The following is a 24,662-nucleotide window of genomic DNA, read 5'->3' on the forward strand; positions in this document are numbered from 1 at the left end:
TGTAAAAGGAGTTGTGTATTTCACTTCCCATGTGCATTGAAGTCTTTCATGTGTATGCTGGGATCTTGTACAAGAGTTAAATGAATCGCTACAGTATTTTGGCTGAAGCGTGAAAGATTGTGAATGAAGAAATTGCCAAAATCACTCCTGGTAGCATACAGCGTATTGCTTGCGTTCAGCATATTGCTTGCCCTCTACCTTTAAATTACAGGAATTACTCTTAGCAGTGAGCTTAAGTTGAATAGTACAGTATATGAAAATACCTGTAAAGAAATCTTCATGATAACACAAGGCAGCTCACTAAAATTCTGAAGACTATGTATGATTTTGTTCTGGAATGCTAATGTTAGTAGCTTAGCCATGACTTGTCCCAAGTGCAATATTAGAAATTTTTAATGTAATCTTTTCTACTTGAATACAGTCTATATAAAATGTTATTTGTCCTATATTGCTGAAAAGATATGGGATCAAATTTCTTTCCAATAAATCTTCAGTTTAAAAAAAAAAATTTGCATACAGGTCTGCTTTGTTGTCATACATACCGTGAACACTACTTGAAATAGCAACCGCCATCATCCATTAGCTGATTTTAAAGAGAATTTTGTCTGTTTTCTGAGAATTGGCTTAAGGTTGGTTGTGGTTGCTGCAGTTTGAGTCCAGCACTCCATAAATGTTAGCACTAACACATGAAGAAATCCAGTTCTATTTTAAGTTGCAACCTTCTGAAGTAAGAAACTGTGCGCAGCTTCTCCCTCTGTTTCACCAACCGTCCAAGGGGGGAGTTTGTGTTCTTCCTGGTTTAGACATAAAGAACCTTGTGACCTGTCTATATTCCCTCTCCCAAGGGTAAAGATGGATACAGATCTGACAGGTTTTGCACACTCATGGTTTCTGTTGCTGAGAGAATTACTAACTTTCTGGAAAGTTGAAAAGCAAAATTTAACATCTAAAATGCCACCATGTATGCAGTAGGCTTCATTTATGTCCTACCGCAAAAGTGATGGCAGACAGCTGCCTGGTAGGCTTCTTCAGTTCTCTGCTTGCGCTTCTTATCCTAGTCATCAACCTAAGACTGGCGTAGATGTCAATGAACTGAATCAGACAAAGGGGTTTTAAGGTTTCAGGGTTTCCGGGGGTGTCTACGTGTTAGAAGCTGATAACCAGCAGGTGCAGTTTGTAGCCTCAGGTAAAAGCAGGTCCATGTTCCTACAGTGTTGTCTTTTGAAGCAATATACAATCTAACTGCACTTAAGCAAGCTCTAAATATTCACAGGAATAACTTCATGCTGTCATGCAATTAAGGATGGAATAAAAAAAATTAAATGCCTCATTTTTATTTAAGTGGTCCTTTGAAATGCATTATTTTCAAAACTGGAACTATCTACAGAAAAAAGCTTAAGCATTTCTAATTCCAGAGGATGCATAGTGCCTGTGATGATCAAGGAATGTAGTGGGCCGCCTAATTCCACTGTGGACATCTGATGGAGTGTTCCTGAAGCAATCTTCTGATCTGGAGCACCCACACGTGCGAGGCCAACACAAACTGTGTTTTCAGTAATTTCTGTAAGAAAGGAGATTAAATGCTTAATTTGTTGACTAAAGGAAAAAGTACTCAAAATGCTTAAGCTTTAACACTGCTTTCTTAACCCTCCAATTAATAAATCGTTGGAGTGGCCTAGAAAGAAGCTTGTTCTTCAAAGAAAATAAAGCTGTATCTCGGGGATGTTCATAAGCAAGAATAGGAAGGCAGCAGAAGTGGAATATGATATTCATTCTAGAATTACGTTCATCTTGAGGACACTACTGCTTCTGATTCATTCTATATAAAGGATAAAATGAAAGGATTTTCATTTTATAGCGGTATTTAAGGAACATACTTTTAAAAGGAGGACTATAGCTAGATGAATTTCTATTAGAATTTTTCTGCGACACATCTTTATAGCTGCTGTGATTTCACTTTTGGTCTTGATAAACACCTTTCCCAGTTTGCTCTTGACTAGTGTTAAGAATTCAAGGTCAAAGTCGCAGTTCTGCATCGTTGGGTTAACCCAGATTTGTGCTGGTATTCATGTAGAGCAGAGTGTGACCAGTCTAAATAAAATGTAGCAGAGATTTTTGAAGCTCGACTGATCTAAAATGCTCTGAATCCTTCTGCCTCCTGTGACTCTAATGGATCAAAGAGCACACAGTTAAAGATGGATAGAAACAGTACAGGGTTACCAAACTCAGGCTTTGACTAAACCTCCAAGAGCCACTAGCGCTCATTCGTCTGTGCTCACTGAACTATGCTATCTTCCAGCTCTGCCAAATCCATCTCATGACTAGGATTTAAGGCAGCCCAATTCCACTGCAAAGCAAGGGAATGCTAAGATTAAGAGGAAGGGAGGAGAGTTCAGAGGCTCATCAATGTGTGTGACTTGAGAGGGGGAGGAGCAGATTGAAATCTTGCAGTAGAAGTACCTGGTTCTTCTCCTTGGAGCCTCCTGTTTTGAATAATGGCAAGAAGCTGTTCTGCAGCTTGATTCACACTCATGTAGCGTGGTGGCTCATAAATCTTTCTTCCTCTGCAGGGAAAGAAAAGTAGAGAAATTTAACATAAACCGGTTTCATTATCCCTTGCGTTCTTACAGTTTATTTCAAGAAACTTCTAGACCAGCAAATTGAACTTACACAGGCCTGAGGGCCTGGCCCTTTTAGACAAGAGTGGAATTTTTACAGAAGACAGAAGTCTTTTGTGCTCTCACCACACCTGTGAAACAGCGGGGTCTCCAGCTGGCAGATCATTTGAGTTCTAAAAGCAAATTCAGCTGCTGGAAGCAATATACAGGTTTTGCAGCTACTCCTGAAAGATGTGTTAGGCTTAAATTCAAGGGCAAACTACTGTTTTTCTGTCAAATGCCCTGTAGACAGATGATTACAGACTAGAAATGCATTCTTAAATGAAATGCTGCTTTCTTTGCCAACTGTGGATTCAGTCAAATAGATTTCATTTTGAAACTCCAGAATAAACAAACCTCAATGATACTGTGAGACTTCACAAATGTTAATTTAGACCAGAGTTACAGCATATGTATAAAGTAACCATTTATATTCGCCACTGTCAAAACATACAGATTGCAAAGAGATGATTAAGATGTGGCAAGAGCTTTTGTGAATACAGTTAAATGAACTTTAAACCATTTTCTATGTATTGCTTATTTAGCTGTTTAAAAAGGGTGGTATGTATTCAGTACTTCACACTGTTTCTAGCGCGTGTAAGGAAGAATGAATTCAGAACAGTGTTTCAGCTATTAATCTATTTCAGGATGGGATAGAACAGCAGTAAAATAACACTTCATTTGCCAAGCAGAAAGCTTACCCCATTCTGACTTAATGCTTCTCACAGAAACAGTTCAAAAAAAGCTTATGCTGTGCTGCAGCTTCATTCAGCTACTGTAAATAAAGCCAGGTCCTATTGTAACGAACAAAATGTTGCACTCCTTTTAAGAAACAAAAGACCCTGGCCACTGAGAAGCACAAGAGCAGAAGGCAGGTAAGTTCAGCATTAGACAATGCGCAAAGAACTTTTGTTCCTTGTACAAAAAAATCCTTCGTAGATACGCTGTGCGTTTCTATATATTTTCAAAATGGTGACTCACTTCATTAGATTCTCCAGAGACTGCTCCTTCACCTTAATATCTGTGGAACAAAACAGATATTACAACGCAGATTCCCTACAAACCTCCCAATTAGTTTTCTATGTAGGCAAAGCTTAATTTAATTAGCAGATTGTATAAACTTTATAAAAGCGTTTTAGCTATTCCAGGCAAAAGGAATGTGGATTACATTCTACTGTTTCACATGTTAATTAATCACAAAGTATTGGCATTTTATGCATGTTATTTTACCCAAAGATAGGGCAAGTTTCACAGATTTCAGAGCAACGTAGATGAATAAAAATACTGCGCAGTACACAAACAGCAGGTATATTTACCGTAGGATAGCTAAATGCCTGTGTGTCGAAGCACACCAGGGAACTGGGAGTACTCTTAAGTTATGAGTACATCGTGGTCACTAAAGGTAAAACCCTCTGACTGATCGACAGTGATTACATCACTGCCATGCAGGAACCTGACTTTCGTTAGCATTTCCTTCCTCTCCCAATCAAAATTTAGAACAATCTTCTGTTATGGGAAAAAAAACCAACTTGGGCAAAAATAAAAAAGAGAAGGTATCAGGTAAGACTCTGCACATCTGCAATTTTATGAAACTCCAACTGACCACAATCTCTCCAAGAGGCAATCAAATGTTATCTGTATTCAAGTGCTCCCGAAATATTTTCATAGTGAAATCTGGATACATTTTTAATCTTGATTTTAAAAAAAAGTGGTGCTTAAGTTACATGATCAACTCCTAAACCAAAGTGACTATAAAGAAAGGGGTTTAAAATGTAAATCTGCAAGATTATTTGTGCGTAGTTTACCAAGTTGCTTGTATGTCTGTGAAATCACTTTGAATTCAGAAGTTTGTGAGCACTAACCTTTTTAGTGCAGATTTAGTCCCATTTGCTTATCTGGTAATCTCGTCTAGCTGGATAAACAATCAATACACAGACCAAAATGACTAAATAGTATTAAGGGAACAATTAACTTGGAAATTGGTAGTTTTCAGCTGTCAGCTACAATTGGATGCAGGTACCACAACTGACTCTGAAGCATGAGATTTATAATTCAATTTTACAGTTTCAAAATTTTTACTCTCGCTACTGTGTAAAAAAATTAAAAAGGGAGATCATAGAAATTCCACAAGATTTCTATAGAATACTTTAACATATTATAGTTGTAATAATCTTTGTTTAAAACATACATAAAGTCATCCTTCTTTAAAACAAATTACCAAAATTATGATTTTTAGCCAATTTTGAAAACAAACAACTTTCAAGGCATTGGAAAGTTTGATGTGCAGTGATGCTTACACATTTAAATTGTTTCCTGCTCAGGATTCCTCCAGTTACCACAGACTTTGTTTTTACTTAAAATATTAATTTATTTAGCACAGACCGATCCCAGCTGTGTCTAAAAGATGATACAGAAAGATATATAGCTATATATACAAATATGCAAGTATCTTGTAGTCTATATGTAGGCAGTTCCACAAACTTTAAGGAGTTGCCTAGACTAGTAGAGTTACTCAGAGAGTGGCTTTCAGCCAAGGGCTGTTGGGTGGGGAAAAGATCAGCCAGCACCACGGCAGAGCCTGGGGACGCTGGTCAGGTAGGAGCAGGATTCTGTTTCAGCTCCATGATCAGTAAGGATTTTTTACAGCACTGAAGCTTCTCACGTGACAATCACCTTTTGCCAAAACATCCTTAGATAATTTAGAAAAGGGAAATCACCTTACGAAACAGAAATGTGGTTAAATGTACGATTTAGCTCCCCAGAAAGTCAGATGTGTTGAGCTCTAACCTCATTAAGTCAATAAAAGATAGCTGCTAGTCACTGCAATCTGAGCTGGATCCTGAGCTTGATCTAGCTTAAAATCATGCTGATCTTTAGAGCAAATATGGTCTTCCAGCTCCTATTTGACCTCTACAAAGACATAATTCTTATGGGATTTCTGAAGAGGAATTAAGAAATTCCTGGCCACTGTAGCATGAACAATGGCTGAACTGACTCCAAATACACGTATAGAAACATTCCAATTTTTGGTATTTTTTTAAAGATATACATTAGCTAAGAACATTTGTTTAATTGTAGACTTCATCTCATGCCTACCACTATTGTCTCTGGGTGCTGCGGAAGATGGTAGCTAAGGAACCGGGAGAGCTGCTGCTTACCAAGTAAGCACAGTGTGTGCATTCCATTCTGCCTGTTCTTCGTGATCTTGTCAAAAAAGCTCTCTGGCTTCCATGTATCGGTCCAGAAAACTATAGAAACTGTCTCTCCAAAATTGTACAACTGTAAAGCAAAGCAAATGCATTAACACATGCACAATGAGAAAAAAATAAGTAGTAGAGCATACAGAAAAATGCTATGAAAATCATGAACAACTGGCAACACTGCAAAGTCCTGAGCCTAGTTAATAAAGAAGTTTCATACTACAGGGAGTGTACTCTCCTATGAGATGCTTAAGTTTGCTCTTTCATAAATATACAACATTGCATTAAAAACAATGCTTCCTTTTAAAAAAGCTGCCCTGACCTTCTCTTGATGAGTTCTAGTGCATTCATTTGCATTTCCTCCTTTCTTTTTAGCAAAATCTGTAATTAGTAAACTGTTTTTTCTTCATAATAGAGATTTGCTGTGGTTCTTTTACTCTCCAAACAGTAAAGCATGTTAAAGAACAGCTAATGAACTACCTGTAAAGTTTTTACCTATCTTTGCATTCACAGAATCACAGAATGGTAGGGGTTGGAAGGGACCTCTGGAGATTTTAAGCTGAAAAATGTTTTAACTGAAAGAGGGGAGATTTAGATTAGACATTAGGAAGAAATTCTTTCCTGTGAGGGTGGTGAGACACCGGAACAAGGCCAGGCTGGATGGGGCTTTGAGCAGCCTGGTCTAGTGGGAGGTGTCCCTGCCCATGGCAGGGGGTTGGAACTAGATGATCTTTAAGGTCCCTTCCAACCTGAACCATTCTGTGATTCTATGAGATCACCTAGTCCAACCCCCCGCCAGAGCAGGTTCATCCAGAGCAGGCTGGACAGGAACGCGTCCAGGGTTCTGAATATCTCCAGAGGAGACTCCACCACCTCTCTGGGCAGCCTGTTCCGGTGCTCTGGCACCCTCAAACTAAAGAAGTTTTTCCTTATGTTCAGACAGAATTTCCTGTGTTCCAGTTTGTGCCCATTGCGCCTTGTCCTGCCGCTGGGCACCACTGAAAAGAGTCCAGCCCCATCCTCTTGACACCCACCCTTTACATACTGATAAGCATTGATGGCTATATGGACTGACCTCCCCACTTTCTCTGTAAACCTGGAAGGAAAAGCTGCTTTTCCAAGTTCGCTCCAGGAGGCACTGTGTGTGCTCTGTTGGCAGAGGACCCGCTGTAGAAGCAGCTGTGGCAGCTCCATGCCATCTGGGGATTCCCCTACACATACTTATTTTACTGCGGCATTAGGTTGAGGTTTTAACTCCTTTACACCAGCAGAGCAGAATTTGTATCAAAGCAGAAACACGTTTTCAAGGGACCAAAAGCTCAAATTTTAACCATTCATGCTGATAGGAACAGCATTTATTCAAAGATTCCTGGAATATTACTGAAAACGTTTCCTCTTTTAAATATTTCATTCTAGCACAAGGACAAGAACATGCAGCGTACATTTCACAACCTAAAGGTTCTTCCAGTAAACTAAATATAGGTTGAACCAAATGAATTGCTCCTGATGTAACTTTTTAACTATTTCAAGGCTGTGTTTTAGAAAAAGAAAAAAAACAAACCACAAGCTGTTTTGCCTATTTTTCATATGGCTAGCTAGAACTTTTTCCATTTTGTACCAAATCTGAAGAAAAACTATTAGAACAAGGAGTTTCTCTTTCTGCCCTTCACTGTTAGAGCACCTGGGAACAAGTTAACCTTTACTCTCATTGGTAGTACACTTTCAGTCATCAACAACTGCTGAAATGTCCGGTCCCAGCCTAACTAACCAGGTTACTATCTGCCACCTGAAAGCCACCGCAGTCATTTCCCAAAGAGCAGCAGACCTCCTTCACTGCAGAAAGTGGCCTCAATTAACCTCAATCGTTATCCCTGTCCCTTTGGCATTTTGATAACCTGGAAGACAGAAACTTCCACTTCTGTCTTTTAGCAAAGAAAATGATGTGCAGAAAAGGGTAAAAGTTACTATCTGATAAGTATTTTGTTGGAAATCAGATCTTTTAAACCCCATGTTAAAAACAAGTTGGGCATTCAACTTTATACCCTACAGCACTTCTGATTGTTATTTTTCTCTTTTCCATTGATCATTACAAAGATTCTCCATCATCTTTGCCAGCAAGAAGTTAAGCAAGTTATCCTTTTTGTGCAAACACTGCCAGTCAGATTCACTGAATCTGTCCTTTGTTTACCGGTTTTGCATGAAAACTGAAGACTGAATGTCAAAAAAAAAAAGAACAAACCATTTTTGTCAAAATGGCCTGTCCCTTCAGTAGAAATAACTTCAGAATATCTTCACGAGTATTGATATCATAGAAAACTCTACTTATAGTCTCAAAAACCACCATTTTCTCAGCACCTGGGCAGCACAGAAGTAGCTTCTACACCAACAAGATGGAACGGGGCATATTTTATTGCCCGCCTGGAAATGCCTTTGCAACTTATACCCCTCTACTAACTAAACTTCTAAAGAATAGATTTCCTAGCATTAACGCATGCATATTTTACCTTGAAATTAAAAAGGGAAAAATACTACTTTGGAAGCTTTCTGGTACACCAACAACCTATGAAGGCTGTGGAACTGAAGTAATAAATGGATACCCCTGTTGTGCTTGACTTCTTGTAACCAATTACCTTACAAGCACTTCTACAGACACAAACAAATATTTCTTTCTCATCTAGCAATTGATCTCTGCAGACGTGTGACATACATGCAAACACAGGCACTGCTCTTCCACCAGAGCAAGCCTGTGTTAAAGAAGCAACACGTAACAGTATCAGAACTTAGATTTTTAACTCCCTCCCTGTACCTCATGTGGATTCAATTTGTTCCTAATACAGTTTCCTGTGCTGTGGTCTAATTTCTACCTCTTGAAATTCAGCATGAAGTATCACACTTTTAAGAAAAGCCTTGCTGCAGAGAGCAGTAAATACCAAAAATTCCACTACTATCCTAAGGATTCATCAGTTACAGAGGACAGCAGGTTCACCAGAGCCAGAGCTCACTGAAATTAAAAAAGATTCTCTCTACCAACCATAAAAGACTGAATAGGGACCCAAAATTCCAGAAATCATGCTTGTTGTTGGAATAAAATTGTGACACGTTTGTTAACCAAGATGTATTGCAACACAACTAAGGATTAATGTCATGCTTTGAGATTGCCAAGAAGTTTAATAAGACAATGAAGAGCTCTGTATGTTGTCAGTGAAACAATCATGCTGTACAGTTGCTGGCACAGCTTTAAAGAGAGGCAACAGTAAATGAAGTTTCCCAGCGGTCTTCTGTGTGCTGCACTCTACATTAAGCAGCTGGGGTTTAGGAGTGGGCAAGATCTGTTCCATACAAGCTAACACATCTCAAGCATCACACTTGCACTAATCATCAGATTTGTTGGAGTGCCTACATTCTGCTCAGGCACAAAAGGGCCAGAATTTCAAAGGGGCTCAGTGAAATGGTTGGACACACATTTCATGCTCTCAGCTTGGAAACTGACCTTCTTACCTTCTCCCTAATGCTCAAAAACTTCACAGAAAAATTTCAAAAGGTCATTTTGAAAGACCTCAGTCTTTGGAAATACCCCTCCCCCCCCCGCCCAAGTAGTAATTGGCTTAAGCAAAGCTTTGTGCACTTGAATTTTGCAATGCAATAGCCGAAGTCAGGAAAGGAAGCCAGAACTCTCTACTGCGAGGCAATGCTGTCTGCTGTCTGCTAGAGTTTTCTGCCTTTCACAAAATACTGCAGAAAGCAGTTCTTAACTCACACTTTCATCACCTCAGAATGAGCTACAACTTCACACGTAATATGAAAGAACGTCTGACAATTTTTAGTACTGAGGTGACTGTTTTCAGTTAGTATTTTTAACCCTTCTATTAATGATATTTCTTATTTTGCTTGTTGTCTATATAAGCAGAATTGATTGCCAGTTGAGAGGCTGGAATAAACTATGAGAGACAAAGTGCTGCACCATGATCTCAGCCCAGAAAGCCTGCAAGCAAGTGAAATTCCAATGAAACTGCTGAGCAATTTTGTTAATGGCCAGTCTGAATGACACCAGACACCTCAAGCTATCCAGATCAACAGTCCTCACTTAAAATACTGGTGTGGCTAATCACCACAAAAATATAGGGCATAAAAAGAAGGAACAAGTTGGGACTAAATAGGGAAATTAAAAAAGGAAGATCCCCCATCCCCTCTAAAAAGTACTAGAGCAAGCAGGAGAGAAGATGCAAGATAATATTAAAGGTCAACAGGGCAACAGCTGCAGAGAAACCAAGAAGTAAACATTTCAAAATGTAAATGTTTATTTTTACAGCATCTTTCCCAGAATTATTGCTGTATCAGCTGCAATGGTGACAAAGCAATTCTTTGCCTGCCTCCTCTCCTAAAATTTCAAACAGCTTCAGAACTGGATAGATGTCAGGGGAAGAAGGTAAAAAGGAATCTTAAAAAGGACCCGGCACCTGTATCCACCATTTACAGGCAAATGCCTGTAAACCCTGCAGGACTGAAACACTACTCAGCTATGTTCTGTATAGAGATGGTCACAGGTTACACTGCAGATAGTTCTCACAGGACCGGTGTGTTCTGCAAATGAAGATACTGCACAGCTTGATCACATCCGCTGACAAACACCAAAAGGCTCTTTCTTCTGAAATGGAATTTGGAGACTGTAGAGCACCTTGCATTATCCCAGGTTTCTTCTTGGTAAATCGCAATGAACAGAAAAGCTAAGACATTTTGTTTATCTTTGTCATAAGAGTTTTGACATGACGCTATGCAACGTTCATCCTCAAAGAAGGAACCTAACAAGTCAGGTTTTTCCCCCATCCTCTGCAACACATCAACAACCCTTCAGACCATATACATCAGATTAAAGGGCTTCTGCTGTTCTTTATATTATATACTGTTGCCAGAGAACAGATTAGGAGGTAGGACAATCATCAACAAAGAGGTAGCTAGAATCAGTCAAGCTTCATTTTTGCTTGTAATTGGTCATATGAACCAACCACAAGCCTAGCTCTAGCCCTTTACGCTATCTTACTTAGTACCACGGACCTTTAGCAACTGTGAATTTCTCTCATAAGAACCTTCACATGAAATTGAAAGCTTTTACCATTCACACATATGGGGTTATGACTCCTTTTTGCACTGCAAGCCAAAAGATTGGCTCAGCTGTCCCAAAAACCTCCAGTCCCCTTAGCACATGCCAGAGAGAAAGGAACTGTGAAGAAAAGGATGTTTGGCAGAGGGAAGCCCACTCCACATGACTGCAGTCTTCAGGAGGCAGCTGAAACAAATCACATAAAAGCAACTGAAGGGAAGAACACATTTGTTTCTTGGCTATCTCCTAAGTGCTGATACAGGAAATAGCCACTCCACAAGCAGAATAAAATTCAGCTACCAAAAGACTCAGAAACTCCAAGCAAACTTGAACAGGACAGGATTTTTCCCTCCAAGGTAATGTCACCTTATCTTTAATAACCTTCTAGGACTCTTCCCAGTAACATCAAACAATGATTCCTTCCCACCCTGGTCACTTGGGTTACTAATCTGAAATGGAGATATCTAAATGGAGAAAAAAATCTATTCTGATTAGATGGATGTTTCTGGGTCATGTCCGCTAGAGACAAGTGGCACTAAGTTGAACAGCAGTTGCGAGTAATAAAGTAGTGTGACTAGCACTGATTTAACCTGAATTGGTTTGAGACACAAATGCCACCTTCTAAAAGGGTCGGAAGCTGGTAGTAAGTGAGAAAACCAACCAGTGATGGAAAACAGTTTGTTCTAACTGTCAGTGAATAAAAAACCCTTTGTGTAGAGGCCCTCCTGTTAGAGCAAAGAGTATTTTTGAAGATCAGGGCACAGAGAGAGAGGGTGGAACTCAGAGGTTCTGCTCCTACAGCTACCACAGGTTTTCTATTTGACTATGAGCACAATGAGTAATGATAGCATCCTTCAGCTTTCTTATCTATAAGTAGTATTTTTCTACTTGACACTGAAAATGTACTCATCTGTTCAGTAAAGACTCAAAAATAACATAGTAAGCACTGCTTTTGCATTTAAGTGATCAGCTAGTAGTGAAAAGACAAAACTATTTTATAACTGTAATTGTCTTACAAGAATTAACTGGACTGCAAAAAAAAAATCAATATGAGTCACTGAATGAAACAAGAGGACATGCAGATGTTTGTTCTGAAGCTATTCAGGTGGAAAGTGGGTATGTCTCGAAAGAAAGGCAGGTCTTTGCCATGATGTGTTTTTTTCTAGCCACCCTACCAAAATACAAAGTAAATGCTTTCGAAACTAGCAACACTAGTCCCATGGCTTGCCTCTGGCTTTGCACTTTAGTTCTCAATCCTCTTTCTTTATGGTAATGCCATTATCTGAAGCCATTTCAAGTTGCATCATTCCTTCACATGCATCACAGGTCAGTATGATGTAGTCTTCCTCGTGTGTTTGACCATCCACACTGCTATCTCGAAGACACATTACCAGAACTGGATCTAAGAGAATTGCGTCCTGAGAGCACCCCTGTGGCCACTGACCTTCTCAAACTAATTTGGATGTCATGCAGATTAGGAAGGTAGGAAAACGGTGTAAATTAGAGATCCTGAGTTTTCTGCCTCTTTATTCTAGGGCTAAAAGCCTTATCAATCAATCAGCCCTATTCTGAAAAACAAGTGTAGGTATGGATAAAGCCATGGAAGTCAGGCTAGGCTCTCCCTTTGCTCTCAGCTTGCAGTGCTGAATCCTAGTCGGATAGAGCCAAGGCAAAGTCTTGTTCACAGCGTAGCTGAGCTATGGTAGAACAGGTAAACAGAGGTAAACTCGTTACCTAAAACCCTAAGCTTTCCAAAGGTACAGAACTACAGTGAAGCTGATGCTGAGGAAAGCTGAACTGCCTCACTAGTTACCACCTACTAGAAGTGCTCTCTGAGAATTTTGGCCTTCCCCTCGGGACCTCAGTCCCCACTCCCTGACTTCCCTGGCAGTGTGCATAGATACTAAACTGCATTAATTTCTTCACTGGTGGTTGTCCCCCACTACAACAGGAGTCACAGTGATCAACATACCTACGTGTCAGATTCCAGACAAAAGAGGTGAACCTGCAGAGAAAATGCTAAGAGGCACTCCCACACTTTCCCTGGCTTCTCCCCTGCCACTGTATTCATTTGTTTTTGAGGGAAAAGAGGTTCTTCAGCTTTGGGGAAAAAAAAATAAATCTGACACAGTGAAGCATAGCAAGAACAGCGTAAGAAAGGGAGCCATGGCAAGTCATAGAGTCTTATGCCTAGTCAGACTAATACTTTGGCAAGTTATACTATCCCTTGCTTTCAATAGCTATAGCTCATTGTATCAATCTGTGAGAGCTTCCTAGAAGTTCAAAAAGTTTAATTCTCAAAACTAAAATACCCCCTGTTCTTTATACAAATGCAGTCTTCACCTGTGCAGCCTTCAAAACAGTTGCACTGACTCTGTTAAATGGTCAAGATGGTAAAAAAAAAAAAAAGTATTTGAAAATAGATATTCACCCTTCTTTACAATTTGGCAAGAAATATATCTATGAATTGAAGGTGATAAACTGTCACTAATGCTCTACTGATTTCAGTAACCCACTGCTGTACAGGAAAACTGCACAACTACCAGAATGTTGTTGGCTGCACAGAAACATTGCTCTGATGACACGAGACATGTTCTTTTGTGAACAGAGTGGGCTGTAGCTGCATTTTACTGAGGGCCTAATCAGCAGTTACAGCTCACTACGCACATGGCTTTCAGAACAGCGTATAAAGGTGTTTCCTGTTTTTCTCTAGTAAGAAAGAAAGAGGTTTTGTATCACAATCAGATTAAAACAAGAAAAAAAGCCAAGCCTTTTCTGTGGTGAAGCAAAAGAGGAATCCCTGCTATACTTGACAGCAACTTTTCAATTTGAAACACAGTAACTCCAAAACTAAATTGATGGCAGGAGACAGCCATGCAAGTAAAGACTGTTGAAAGAAATTATAAACTTCCACCACAACTCTAATTATATCAGAGGCTGCTTTTTTGTAAGATACCTCTCACTTGCTGTTTATGCCTGTAAGGAGCAATGAGGAGTTAAACACACAGCTGGTTATAGTCTGTCCGGTAATACAATATGATCACTATTTCCTATAATGCTTTATACAACAACAGGAATGTTGACTTATAAGAAGGCAGCCCCTCCCAAGCCAGAATGGAAAAGGGGATTAACGCCAGAGTGACTAACATCACATTTCCTTCTTGGTCTGTTCCCTTCAGCATGGGATAAGGGAATAGTAAACTAATCTCCAAAACTTGGCATATGTGAAGTTATGGTCTGTTCACAACATATTCCCAGTTAGTTTTCTGCTCTTTTTTTCAGTTAACCTAGAAGCTCTATATTTCTCTTTCCTATGCCTAGCTGGAGTTGTGGGGGAAGCAAACTTTCAGAAAGCTTAGTCATCTGTTCTCTTCGGGATTATAGGCCTTGCATCTTCCTTCCTAATGAATGTAAAAGAACAGTGAAAAGATAGTGGGTAGTAGAAACTACTTGTCAACAGTTTGACAGCAGAAGCAAACTTTGCACCACCATGAAGCCAAAAGGGGAAAGGGTGAGCCCCAGCCTCAACCCTTGTGTTACCCGCCCCAGTAAGTGCAGTCATGCGACAGCTGCCATCTGTCTGCTGTATGTGTAGATTTTAGACACCAAGGAGCCTATTTCCTTCCTAAAAGATAATTTTGCCCAAGTCTTAACAGCAACAGGCAGGCATCACTAAGAAAGTGCTCACGGGAAGAATTATAAGGAATGTGAATCCTACGCTGCTTTCCCATTAGCGTTCACATCTCTGAACAGGCGTCAATGCAGTGTTGCTGAACTGCCAGCTCAGACAGGGCTCTCGCATTTCTGAACCACTCAGATGTGATCAAAGACAGAGATAATACCCAACTTACTGCAACAGATTTTCTGCTGCTGGGCAGCCTTGAAATAAGGCTATTGGAGTTTGTCAGTGCAAATTTGAAGGTGTCACTTCTTTTTTTGAAACTCAAAAATGGTGTTCTTTTATGCTAAGCTAGGAAGGAATGCTTCCTCCTTCAGTGATGATAACTTATTGTTCAAACTCTCAATTCTTGTCTGTAGTACACTTACATTCCTGTGCTTGCTTTCTGTTTTGGTAAACTGGGAGCTTGGTTTAGCGGTTCCCATACAAAGAGAACCATTCTGAACCTTGAGAGGGCAGGTTCTGTGTTAAAGTAATGAATGAAAACAAGAGGGGAAAGCTTCAACTAATTCATATGTGATTAGTTATGATACAGACACGGCCGTAACAATTTTCGTGCAGGAAAAGTAATAATGGGCCTATACATGTGTAAATGGAAGCAGTGAAGTATTTTCTTGGGGGATACTAGACCTCTTCTACTTTAGCAATTCAAGAAGCACAAAAACTGTCATTTGTTCTTCTAGTCCTTGGCTAGGCAAATCCCTCCTCTCTCAGCAGATGGGCAGAAAGTAAAGACAGGTCAACGTCGGAGAGAAAGAATACAACATATACAAGATTTTGGAATTAGTTATGATCTAAGTTGGGCATGTAGGTAGGCTTGTGCATGTATTCCTTTTATGACAAGACCAGCATATTTCTCAACAGGATAACAACCTAATTTAAGAATAAAATTATCAGGTGACCATCAGTAGTAGAAGGAAGCCAACACGAGCAAAGCTTTATCTGTAAAATAACTTAAATATCAAAGTCTCCTGGGGCAGAGGGAAGTTAAACAGCAGAGAAGAACAGAAGTGTTACTATTCATTTACTCATGCACTCATCAAAAGGGACTTTTGCTGACATGGAACGTGCTGAAAAGGAAGTGTTAACAAATTCTGACAACAGAAGTGTACAGTTGCTACAGATCTTCAAACTTCAGATTGCAACATGCACTGCTACAGCAGTAGAAGAGCTCCCGAATTCTAAGTTTAGCAGTTGTGCAATAGCATATATACAAAAATATTACCTGTAAACCACAGCAGCCCACTGCATTCATTATCGAAGCATTATGAATGACCGTGTATGGAATACCCAATTTTACTGCACGTAGTACTAAATCACTGTGTGTTGTGGCCCTGTGTTTGGAAGAGAAAGGAATTACAGGTTGAAAAGATAAAGTGACCAAGTGTCATTAGCATTATAGTTTCGTTTTGGAAGTAAAATGAAACCCTTCACAACTAGGGCAAGGCAGAGGTGCCAAAAGGGCAACAATAACTTGACTAATTGTTACAGGAAAGTAAAAACTCCAATAAGGCTTCCATATGTCATCTTCCCTAGCTGAAAATACAGGCATCCTCAGTATACTGAGGTTCTTTGCAGCTTTCTGGCATAATTTAAACTGTAACACCAACACAATTGTTACTTTTTAAAGTAGCTTTGGCAAGTACTTGAAAAGGAAAGTTCCCTTTATCCTTTGTCTTCTGCAGATGTCTGTTGGACATCTGTTGAATTTACAACTCTTCTTGGCATAGGCTTCCACAAAACTCCAATATTCCCTTACTTGCTGCACAGCCAGGCCTTCTCCTATCTGCACCGGTGCACGCTAGGAAAGCAACACACTCCAGCAAGAACTTCAAACACACTGAGGTAAACTGCATGCAGTACTTAGTAAAAACATCCTTAGACTAAATCAACTTTTATAATATTTAAGCCGAATTATTCAAATTCATAATGCCTAAGTTTGAGTGATCAAGTTTATTCTGAAATAATTAAGAAAATTCTAGTTAGGCTTAGAACTGAGCTAAATTTGGCTCCAAGTCTAATGCTCAATAAACGCCTTGCAGTGACTGGTGCAAGCGTTACTGGGCTTGTAGTTAACGCAATTGGGATTGGAGTCCTTCTAAGATGGTAAGTATATATAGATCCAGCAAATCTTTGAACTGCAGCAATGTTTACATATGTATCTTTCTTGCATGTATGCTTACATACATGCTATGTATGCTTGCATACGTGCTAGGCACACTCCATTTTCCACATGAAATATGAAAATCCACCTACCCTACCCCTTGCCTAAATTTATCAAACCTGAACAATGGCCTTAAACAACTCATTCCCAAGACATACCACACATTTCTGTGTGGCCATTCCAAAGAAGGAAGCAAAGAAAGAAATAGTGTATGCCAATCAGAATAATTAAATAGGAAGACTGCTTTCACCCTAGCCTGGTTCAGTTACCCTAACAGAATTCCCCTGATTTTCAGTCTGATAATTTTGACACTGCATGTCTGACTAGCAGCAATCAGTAGATCAGGTGCTTCAGAGCGGAACACAAATGTGTCAGCAGCTGGCAAGGCGGTAAGGATCAATCATATAAAAAAGAAATCAATTTCACTGGAGGGGAAAAAAAAAAAGAGGAATCTGAATTTGGGAAATCAGAGACCCTGGTACAAACAGACTCCCAGACCTAGCAGAAAGCAGTGAAGTGATCTAAAACACCACTTAGGTTAGTAAACAAACTATGTGCCTGACTTCCACAAGCAAAGGTGTATTAAGAATGCCTGCTCTAAGAGAAGAGGGGACTAGTTTTACAGCCTTGTATTACTCCCTTCACATACACAGGACAAGGAGCACTGGAGGATTTTGTGGTTATGCTAATATTGACCAAGGGATCAGCTGGCTTTATTCACTGAAAACTGCTCAGCCAGTATTTTCTCCCAGTAGATCTGTCCATAATGACTATAGTTAAAAGCAGAAGTGCCCTCATGAGCACTTAGCTAATACCAGCAAAGGCTTCATGGAGTCAGCCCTCTGCACCTAGAGCTATACTAGTATTTTCTGTCACCGATGCAGATTTTGAGCTTTATGGGTAGTAATAACATGAATGTTAGCACCAGGCTAGATGAAGGTGGGTCTTCCAGTACACTACTAAAATTGTCAGGTTCCTGCTAACGCATCCATTGCTGTCACTACGAATGCAGATAAAAACTTGCAGTGAACAACACTGAGGAGAATGATATGGGCATAGCTTGTTTTATCACTTTAACCATTAACCACCAACACCTGAGACTTCTTAAGGCTGCCAAGTACTCTTCTGACCTGCAAATATACTTGAAACTCTACGATCGGCTGCAGTCATACGGCTTCTATCCTCCTCCCATATCTCTTCTCTTAGGACAGAAACAGCCAGTACTCTTCCCTAGTAAACTCATGAACCCCTAAATCCTTAGGGCCCTATGTGGGCATAGGAGCAGTTCTAGCTGCAATATTAAGAGCTAAGAACATAAACATAAATGAGAGAAGCAACTCATTCAAAAAAAGTGTCGTTTTCTACAATGATGTAGTATGTTAATCAGAATTAAAACACTGAAACTAATGATAACTGAGGCAGATCAAAATACTGCTTAAAAGTAGAAATTACATTTCAATACATCGTAGATTTTTTTTTTCATTTTGTGTACTTATATCAGAGCACAAGGGTACAGGTAACGTGGCTCTACGCTCTACGTGAATCCTAATTTTAATGTTAAGATGCACTGAGAGTACAATTAATATTTTTGAATCATCGTCTGCTAGCTTAATGTAATAATCTCCTGCCAATTCCCTTCAACTTGTATTTAAATAAATTATCTGCTTTTGACAGATGTGCACATTGCTCCTCTTTTTCATAAACTCTTTCTATTTTTTCACTTACAAATAGGGTGCTCAGTGATTTGATTTTTCTTGTGCCCCTTAACACTGTGGTATAAATCTTGAATCACCAGCTGGAGACTAAAAGCTCTTCTCTGTGGCTTGACATTACAGATTGATGATGCCTGACTGAAAAGACAGAAGGAGATCCTTCTGGTGATAGAAAAAGACTATACTTTTCAGCAGGAATAAAAAGTGGAAACAAAAGGCTTAATAAACCAAAATGAGAAGACATTTATAACGGCCTAAGTGGTTTTAAAAAGTAGCATATATCAAAGCAGAAGCACTGTACAACCAACAATCAGTATTCATTGTAAAACAACTGAGCATAAAAGCTGCAGTTTATAAGTACAAATAGCAACTAAAAGAATACTCTCTCAAAACATAGCACATGTCTTAATTATGTGATATCCTAGAATTTCTTCTGTCAGCAGATAAAACCTGAAACAAAATATTCTCTATAAAAGCTAGCATGGAGAATGAAATGATAAGTGACTGCTGAAGGAAAGATTTATACATCCTGGAGGGTCCACATTCCTATCTATAAGGGATATCTGGGCAAGAAAACTCCAAAGCAAGATAAAGTGCAGACAATTGCATGTATATTTGTAATGCAATAACAAATATACAAAGGCATAAGAAGTGCTTCTGGTCTGAAAATCAGCTTCTTCATAAAAAATTACAGTTATGGAGTTTGGCTTCTTCCTATTGAAAAAAGAGAACGATCAAGCTAGAGCAATAATTAAAATGTTGCTTTGTCTTACCCAAAGGGATCTCCAACTACAAGAAATGCAACATCACAAACATCAGCTTCTTTTAAAATGCTGTCTGCCTCTTGTTCCACTGTTTCTCGGTCAGCCAAAATCAATTCTCTTCCATAAAACTCTTCCTAGAAATTGAAATTAATAAGAAACACCAAAATAAAATACTTGAAAGTGTTTTCATATCTCTGTGCGTGCTTACTCAGGAACACAGACAATGGACACGGGGAAGGCCAACTTTATTATTCCCCCCAAGAGTCTGACCCATGTCTTGAAGAACCCTGTCTCCCGTTGCAAGAACACGTAAGCTTCCCATAAAGCAGCTCCTGAGTTGACAAAAATTAGTCAAGCATATTACTCTAATACTGACTTGGGTCTTTTATGCCTTCTGTGTCAGTTGAGGAGCTGTTCCAGAAGCAGTTCAGTCACACCTGCATACTGAAGGTACTTGGGTGGACTCTAGGTATAGTTAATTTAACTGGTCATCCTACGATAAGGCATCCCCCTTCACAAGTCTGAGCCGAACTGCTTAGGTTAGTTACAATACTGACATCAAACCAGATACAAATACGACACTAGCTATACCAAAACCTAGTTTAGATTTTTTCTTTCATACATTGTAACTAACCACATCTAAGTAATGATTTAATATTAATCTTTCATCTTCAGTTCTCTGTAAGAAATACTTTACCATGTATACAGGTAAACATGTATTAGATTGCACCCTTTGCTTTCCTTCAGCAGCTCAGTAATTATTGTGTCTCTTTGTATGTTTTAAATACCATTATTTCCAGAATCAACCTCATGTGTAACAAAACTTCAGTTAGTTCTAGAAACATGTTATCTGACCATCCTGAACATACCTGTCTCCGTAAGTCATATTTTACCATATATTTCGCATGGTCTTTACATGATTAGATAAAGGTTCTTTTTCTCAGGGCATAGATGAAAAAGGTGGTTTTGTTCTAAATAGTATTCAGAAAATGTGGGTGATATCATAAATATTAACAAATTGATAAATCTATTAATCAGTTATGATCCAGAAAGATTTTCCTCTGACTTCTCCTGTGACTTCAGTGATAGATTCATCTTTGTCCACCAAGAATAGTGAATTGACAAGACAACCATCACACTTGTTCAGAAGCGGAGTAGTGCTTCCAGAAAAAAAATGATGGATTGGATGCAATAGCTTGAGTACTCACTTACTGGGTTCGGTTCCCTTTTCTAAAGATGACTTCCTCGCTATTTTTGGTTAAGTTTCTCCACCTCTGTAAAATGAGGATATTATTTTGCTTGAGAAACAGACTGCAACCTGTACAGATGCGATAGAAAGGGGACCGAATAAATGTATAAGCAAATCTTGTATCTGTGATTGAGAACAGTTGATGGCCACCCTGGAGTACTCCTGAGGTCTCTACTAAACAAACTCCAAGAAATTTTGACACCCCACTTATTTTTATTAGGTGTCTTACACTAGATGCGCATTAGTAAGTAGTAGGGTAGCAATAGGAGCTGATCTATAAAGCAAAGCACTCTGTGCTGAGAATACAGTAACAATGCTACGTACATTTTGGTGAGTTTACCATTAGACCAGAGTAACTTTAGTCCAGCACTGTAAGTGAATGCACACTATAGAGCATATCAGATGCATCAGCAAAGGAGGATTTCCAGAAAATCCCTCCAGGAAAGAGGGATTCCAGATCTCTTGAGAGCTTTCCCATAACTTTTCATATTGATTAGGAGAGGCTGACCTTCAGATTACTAAATAAAACATTCAGCATTGTCACTTGTATGTGAACTGGGCTGTAGTATCGACACTTGGTGATTTATTCCTATATTCCCTCTTAGGCAAGATAGCAACTTTTACTTTGTTTTTATTCATCATTTTTCCCAAATTACCTCAGATTTGGGACTTCAAGGTTTCCAAAAGACTTAAAACAGTAAAAAACCAAAACAAACAAACCCCCAAGAATAACCACACCAAAAATATTCAGCATTTTTCTTGCTGTTTTATTTTCAGCTGGCTAGGAATCCATCATTTTTTTTATAGCAAATGCAGATTTTGCAAAGTAAATGTATCCAAGTAATCATTTCTATTTTGCAATTTTCCAACTATCCAACAATTAAAAAAATAACATTTTGTTTTGAATGGACTGATTTCAATTCAGATTGCTTCAGTGTATTGAAAAAACAGAAAAACATGGAGCGTATCTTAATTTTAAAACACAGCAGATATACCAGAGATGGCGCCAAATATTCTATGGGAATTGTACGTGGAAACCACAAAATGCTGACTATAAGCTAAAAGTCTCATGTACTGTATGTACATACAGATATGTATACAATACATTATGGCTATACAGCATCCAAGACCCAGACAGCATCTCTGTATAGTACTACACAGTTTATTTGGAGATGAGATCTCTGTTCTTTGGGCAGGTTAGCCCATTTTTTGATATTATTTCAAGACTGAACTTTTTCTATCTGATGGGTGAGCCCATCAGAGTTATAATTTGTACGTTTTTACTACTGTCTTCTTCCACAAGGCGTGTTTACTAACAAAAAGCTTATCTCCGTGTTGTTCAGCAGCCCATCTCTCACTAAACTGTCTATTTTCTGGAAGTCATGGTGAGACAGCCTGGCCCACAAGGAAACACGGAAACTTGAGATGCTCCAGTTATTATTCCCAGCAGGCACAACACCTCAGGCTGATACAGAGGTTCAAGGCTCCAAAATATGTATTTTTCTGGTATGTATTTTATTTATTTTCTTTAAAATTTGATCAGACATTTTTCTGACCAAGTTCTCCAAGATTTCAGGATTGCCAAGTTGCTAGAATTTAAGATGAAAACTAGTGTTAAAACACAAACATTACTTGCGGGAGGGAAAATTTATTTTTCATTCCGGTGTTCTCACAAAGTGGTGAAACGATTTTCTCAGTACGCGAAGGTCACGTACGCACTTTCCCCGAGAACATGCACTGTCAGTTTCTGCTGCGGGCGTCACCGGCCCGCCAGCCCCAGCACCCTCCTCAGGCTTTGCGGGAGAGGCCTCAGGGCTCTGCCCCACACCAGCGCCCGGACCTACCAGCGCTTCCTTCCCCACCGTGAGGACGGACGTGTAGGCCTCCAGGTACACCCTGCGGCACTGCCTCACCACCTCCAGCCCCTTCACCGTGATGTCCTTGGCATCTCCCAAGCCCAGCCCGACCAGATACAGCATCCTCGAGGCGGCCGTTACAGCCGCCAGGCCCACAGCCGCCGCCGTCACCTATCACGGGAGGGAAAGGGGGATCAGCCGGGGCACCTCACTCCCTACCACGCCGCCGAGGCCTCACCCCGCGTCTCCCCGCTCCTGTCACCCACCCCTTGGCTTCCTCCCACCCCACAGCCGGCTGGGCGCGCCCATCCGCCGCCAACGGCCCCTCTCCCACCTGCCTCCCGCCGGCCGCACCGCCGTGCCGCCCTCCGCGCTTTGCGGCGCCGGGCGGCCGCAGGGGCTGCCGGGAGTTGTAGTCCCGTGTCCCCCCCACAGCGGCGGGGCGGGCGCGGGCCGCCGCCGTTAAGCATGGCCGCGGCGGAGGGGGGTGGGGCGCACGGCTGTCCTGTGCTGCCGTTGGCTAACGGCCGGAGCATCCCGGTGCTGGGGCTTGGTAAGTGCCGCGGCGGGGCCGGGCCCAAGGTCGTACCGCAGACGCCTCCTTCTGAGAGGCGTCGTGAGGCGGCCGGGCTCACAGCAAGGCTCGGCCGGCTCCTCGCGGTTTGGCTCTGCCGCCGGCCCGGCCTCGGGCCCGCCGCGGGCAGGCTGGGCTCGAGGCTCCTCCTGAGGTGGCCTGGGCTGAGCTGGGCCTTGCGGTCCTCCAAAGGTTTATTTCTTACTGGGTGAATCTTCGTTGCCCTGTTAAATGGTACCTTCTGGTGCTCCTCCTGCTGCCCCACAGCCAGGCAAGTGGGAGGACAGGCACTTTTCTGCCTGGGAGTACAAACCTCCTGCCTCCCCCAAGGTATTACTCGACGTTTTTGTTTTGTTTGTTTTGTTTTATGAGGCTTTTCTTTAAAGCGGACTTTCAAGCCTGAATTTTACTGGAAGTTGGGGTTTTTTGTGGGCCGCACCTGTTGCGGTTGAAGGCTTGTGTAGGAATCTCAGCACCGTGTTAGAGTCAGGCAGCCTGTGAGAACTTTGTGCCCTGCGGTTGCAGGAACGTGTGGCCTGTGTGTACACTGAAAAAATCCAAATGCTGTTAAGCCCTGGCAATGCATCAGAATCTGGTGTGCAATTTTTTTTTTTCTTCTTGAAAACCAAGGTGTAGTGGCATATTGGAATTTGGCAAACACATGTTTTTGGCTGTTGCTCGCACAAGTGTGTATGACACTTTTAATAGGTTTTTAAGAGAAAAAAAATTGTGACTGAAAAGATGAAAACACAAAGGGAAATTAACTTTCTTATAACTTGTATTTACTTTTGTTGTCAACTTGTGGTAAGAAATTCTGCAATAGAATTGGTTAAACTCTGAAGAATTTGGGTTTTAAAATGTGAACATGGGGAAGAAATTAGAAGTCCTTGTAAGACCATGTCTGAGTTAATGCTAGTGGTAGTTCAGGAAAGCTATTGCGTTCAGTCCTAGCAAAACAAATTACAGGCCGACCAGAATACATTCCTGCAATGAGAATTTGGGCCATAGAACTGTCTGTGAAATTCAAAAGAAGGATTTTAATTTTTTTTTCTCCCCACAAAGCAAGCAAAGCATTTCTTTTCTTTCAGCTGTTAGAGAAAAGGGGAAAATGATTTTCTTTTCTACTGGACTGTAGATGGTATAAACCCAAGCTTGGCTGGCGGCAAAGTACTTTTTTCATGGGAATATCAGTTTTATACTATTCTGAATTCCAAATCCATTTACTCGGTGGATTTGCTAACAGTTCAAAAGAACCAAAGTATTAAATGATTAAAGGCTATTTTCCAAGTCAGCATAGGACCGTGTGAGTAGAGGAGGGTTAATACCAGTAATTCTGTGATGTCAGAGTACTGTCCATGCTGTGTGCATAACAGAGAAAAGACTATTCGTTCTTCCAAAATGGGAGATGCAGCAAAGAGTGCCTGGAGGGTGCGCCATGAAGGGGCATACACATACCATACACTTACCAATGACCATTGTATGCTTCACCAGATTTTTCTGTGTTGGTTTTTATTTTTTAAATAGTTGTCTTTTTATATAGTTGACACTAATTAGTTTTTATTTCTTGTAAAAGTAAGGTGTTAATTAATCTCTTGATTAATGCCTCAGATTCTTTTGGCACAGTATTTGAATTTCTCTTTCTGTGTCTTCTTAATAGTCTTTCCAGAAGCCTGTTTTATTCATAACATATACTAAAACATAAGTACCCT

At 40.3% G+C, this 24,662-nt stretch overlaps 2 protein-coding genes across 4 annotated transcripts in view; one reads left to right on the top strand and one right to left on the bottom strand.

The window, feature by feature from the left end:
* Nucleotides 1-1,313: 1,313 nt before the first annotated feature.
* On the bottom strand, nucleotides 1,314-22,826 carry DPH5 (diphthamide biosynthesis 5). Its single transcript, XM_063344414.1, has 8 exons — nucleotides 22,714-22,826; nucleotides 22,368-22,550; nucleotides 19,284-19,408; nucleotides 15,860-15,968; nucleotides 5,816-5,936; nucleotides 3,639-3,678; nucleotides 2,461-2,564; nucleotides 1,314-1,561 (listed from the first exon to the last, which is right to left on the bottom strand). The coding sequence occupies exons 2-8, from the start codon at nucleotides 22,500-22,502 to the stop codon at nucleotides 1,338-1,340; spliced, it is 858 nt and encodes a 285-aa protein (XP_063200484.1). The 5' UTR covers nucleotides 22,503-22,550; nucleotides 22,714-22,826; the 3' UTR covers nucleotides 1,314-1,337.
* Nucleotides 22,778-24,662, top strand: part of LOC134519789 (uncharacterized oxidoreductase ZK1290.5-like) — a 49,936-nt gene continuing 48,051 nt past the window's right edge. For all 3 annotated transcript variants that reach the window (XM_063344412.1, XM_063344411.1, XM_063344413.1), the window contains exon 1: nucleotides 22,778-22,932. In XM_063344412.1, coding sequence (XP_063200482.1) covers nucleotides 22,848-22,932 — 85 coding nt within the window. In that variant the 5' untranslated portion in view covers nucleotides 22,778-22,847. The remainder of the gene's footprint in view (nucleotides 22,933-24,662) is intronic.

Source organism: Chroicocephalus ridibundus, chromosome 8 (assembly GCF_963924245.1).
Source record: "Chroicocephalus ridibundus chromosome 8, bChrRid1.1, whole genome shotgun sequence".
NCBI lineage: Eukaryota > Metazoa > Chordata > Aves > Charadriiformes > Laridae > Chroicocephalus > Chroicocephalus ridibundus.

Excerpts from the sequence above, each read along its gene's own strand:
- DPH5 (XM_063344414.1), bottom strand. The coding sequence starts at position 22,502 with ATGCTGTATCTGGTCGGGCTGGGCTTGGGAGATGCCAAGGACATCACG. Across the intron at positions 15,969-19,283 it reads GTAGTTGGAGATCCCTTTGG|GGCCACAACACACAGTGATT; the intron begins GTAAGACAAAGC and ends TTCCAAACACAG. Across the intron at positions 5,937-15,859 it reads TGGGCTGCTGTGGTTTACAG|TTGTACAATTTTGGAGAGAC; the intron begins GTAATATTTTTG and ends TTTGCTTTACAG.